The 3079-nt window shown below is 56.3% G+C and overlaps 1 protein-coding gene across 1 annotated transcript; it reads right to left on the bottom strand.

Annotated features, from left to right (window-relative positions):
* Nucleotides 1-382: 382 nt before the first annotated feature.
* On the bottom strand, nucleotides 383-3047 carry AGMAT (agmatine ureohydrolase (agmatinase); the record flags this gene model as incomplete). Its single annotated transcript, XM_010081929.1, has 7 exons — nucleotides 383-456; nucleotides 575-659; nucleotides 925-1104; nucleotides 1414-1609; nucleotides 1725-1773; nucleotides 2565-2767; nucleotides 2902-3047. Coding segments are annotated over 7 exons (933 nt in total), but the record flags the coding sequence as incomplete, so codon positions are not given.
* Nucleotides 3048-3079: the final 32 nt, after the last annotated feature.

The following is a 3079-nucleotide window of genomic DNA, read 5'->3' as shown; positions in this document are numbered from 1 at the left end:
GTCCAATATCCCTCCACTCTCAGAACAAACCCCAGCCCCTCTTCAGCTACCCTCCTTTCCCTGTCCTGTATCTTACTGGAAGGAACCTTTTACCAGTGACAGTTTTACCATGAGCTCCTGTGAGCCAGGTGAGTGATTCCAGCTGGGAAAGCAGAGGCAAAGCACCATTAGCCTCATCTTTCCCAGAAAAACTGAAAAGCTACAGACACCAGTTAAATGGGCTGTTCAAACCCATCAGCTTAAAATTACCTTTTCTAGCGGTAAATGGCATTTATTCCTTACTGCAAAGCCCAAGCTCGGTGTGACCGAGACAGGAACGGGACACAGGAAGCCTCAGCTGAGGTGGGAGCGGTGTTACCCCCGGGGCAAGCAGGAGCTGCTCTCACATTGTCTTCACTCCAGGCAGAACGCAGAGCATCTCAAACAGCAGGTTTGCCCCCAGAAGAGCTGTGTTGCCTGAGAAAAGACAAAAAGGGGGAAAAAACCAAGCCATGAACGCCCAACCGCTTCCACCTGGGGCCATCAGCTGCCTCTGCCAGGCGCCCATCTCGCTCCTGACCATCTTTAGACTCACCAGAGACATCGTACATGGGTGCAACTTCCACAAGGTCACAGCCCACTATGTTCAGTCCTTTGCAGCCACGAATAATCTCCAAAGCCTAGGAAAAAAAAACATGCTTGGGATCAAGAAACACATCTGACCTAGCAGGCTGGTCAGGGCTCTGCTTTCTCCTCTTGCAGCTCAGGAAACCAAACCTACACAGACCAAATCACATTGTTTCAACATTTCCTGTCCCCGTTACCACCATGAAATACTTCCTGGCCTCCCCAACCCTTGGTTTTGCCACGCTGGCAGCACGACCTCCTTTAATGAGAGTAAAACTGTCCCCTTCCCACAGGGAAATGAAGCCGTGTCCCCCTCACCTGCGCAGGTGTGAGCCCAGCTATCTCTGGCGTGCCAGTGCCCGGGGCGTACGCGGGGTCTACTCCATCGATATCGAAACTGATGTACACCGGCCTGTCCCCCATCTGCTTCCTCACCTCCTCCATCAGCGGCACCAGCGATTTCCACCAGCACTCTTCTGCCGGAACCACACGGAAACCCTGCGGGCACACAGACACAGAGGTGTCCACTCGGAGCAAGGTGGCAGAGCAGAGCATCCCCTGCCCGCTGGGGATTTCTGCCTGGGGGATAAATCCTCATCCCAGGGCCAAGCTGCAGAGGTGCACCTGGAAGCACCCTCTGCTCCCCCCCTCCGTTTTTTTATTCTCTGCTCAGCTCGCGGCTCAGTGTGCCGGAAGCCCTTGTCCTGTGCACCAAGCCACTGGCATGGGACAAGATGTGGAAGAGACATTTATTTTCCTGATGAAGCTAAAGGAGAGAGAGCTGCGGGTGCCTGCAGCTGAGCTTACCTGGTCCCGGCCGTACTTGTTGGGATCCGGGTCATAGGAGGAGCCTCGGATGCCAATCTGGATGACACGGCCGCGGTCCAGCAGCCCTTCCTCCATGCAGCGCCGGAATGGGGTCCCGTGGCTGATCCTCTCCCCCAGGGTTGTGTCTGCGGTGTCGCTGTGAGCGTCCACGTGCACCAGCCCCACGGGACCGTGCCTGGTCGAGACAGGGTGACATCAATCCCCATCCCATGAGCAATGGCTCTGCCTCCACCGCGGACCAGGAGCCTTCCCAAGGCTCCTTATTCTCCATCTCCAGGTCAGAAACTTACTTTTCCGCCAGGGCCTGCAGGATGGGGTACGTTATGGTGTGATCTCCGCCTGCAACGGGAGAGGGAAGTGGCTGTGACACACTGCAGCGCTCATTACGTTTGTTCCCAGCTGATTTCTCCCACCTTGCCTTTATCCTGCACTTGTTTTTACACTCCAGGGCTTCATTCACAAAAAAAAAACAAAACTCGAGGCTCCCGGGTACAGGTTGCTTCCTCTCTCCTCGTCCTTCCTGGGAAAAATGGGAGGACCAGAGAGGCACAGCTCTGCTGGCAGGGGCAGCCCGCGGAACAGGACCCCAACTGGGGTTATAAATAGGTCCGTGAGTCACTCCTGAGGACGCTGTCACGGATAATTTGCCCCACGTTACTATATACACTGGCTTCATGTAGCGACACCGAGCTGTGACAGCTGGAAATTTGAACACGCGTCCAAATCACTCCTCGTGCAAAGCAGCACACTGCCGGGTACTTGCTGGAGCTTGAAGCTTTTCAGAGGGACAAAAACTGCTCTTGCTTTGGGTCGGGCTCAACAGGACACCAAAAGCACGCTGCCGATGGGATTTGTGGATGAACTTGGGGCTGTGCACTGAAACATTGTTTTGGCTGATCCATTCTCCCCATTTTTCACATGAGGCATCACAAATAGCAGTAATCTCAGCAGAGAGTGTGTAAATTTACTGATTATTTCCCCATTTAGCCCACGATCAAGCACAACACCCCGTGCAGAGAACAGATTCATGACCCACCTTCGACCATGTTCAGACCGAAGGAGGGAAGGAGGAGAGGGAGGCTGGAGGAGCCGGGACACAGCGGCACGGCAGGGAGCCAGGGGGTCCTTACCCAAGGTGAGGGGCACGCAGCCAGATGCCACGATCTTCTGGAAGGACTCTCGGATGAGGCGGCAGCTGTCAGGCAGGTTGTAGAGGTTGACATTGACGTCCCCGATGTCAGCGCCCCGCAGGGAGTCGAAAGGCGCAGCCGCGGTGCTGCCGTTGTACCTCCTCACCATCACCGACTCGGCGCGGATCTGGCGCGGGCCAAACCTGGGGAAAAGAGAGCCCAGAGAGGAAAAGCTGCAGGGCAATTCCGGATGCCAACACCCTCTCTCATGGGATGAGACCCGTGCCGGCTGCCGGAGCGAAGCACCAGCTCCCCTGGCACCACGAATAGCCCCTACCTGGCTCCCGGTCGGTTGGACGTGCCAATGTCCAGAGGTTTTTTTAGCCCCCCCGCCGATGCCTGCACGGGCAGTTTCATCATGGAGCAGACCCCCGCAGGCCGGGCCACGGACAGGGCACTCGGGGGAATGTTGAACTGTGAGCTCCAGCAGCAAAGGGCCCCATGTCCCGGGGCTG

Source organism: Pterocles gutturalis, unplaced genomic scaffold (genome assembly GCF_000699245.1).
Source record: "Pterocles gutturalis isolate BGI_N339 unplaced genomic scaffold, ASM69924v1 scaffold6344, whole genome shotgun sequence".
NCBI lineage: Eukaryota > Metazoa > Chordata > Aves > Pterocliformes > Pteroclidae > Pterocles > Pterocles gutturalis.
This window is presented reverse-complemented; position numbering and strand designations above follow the sequence as displayed.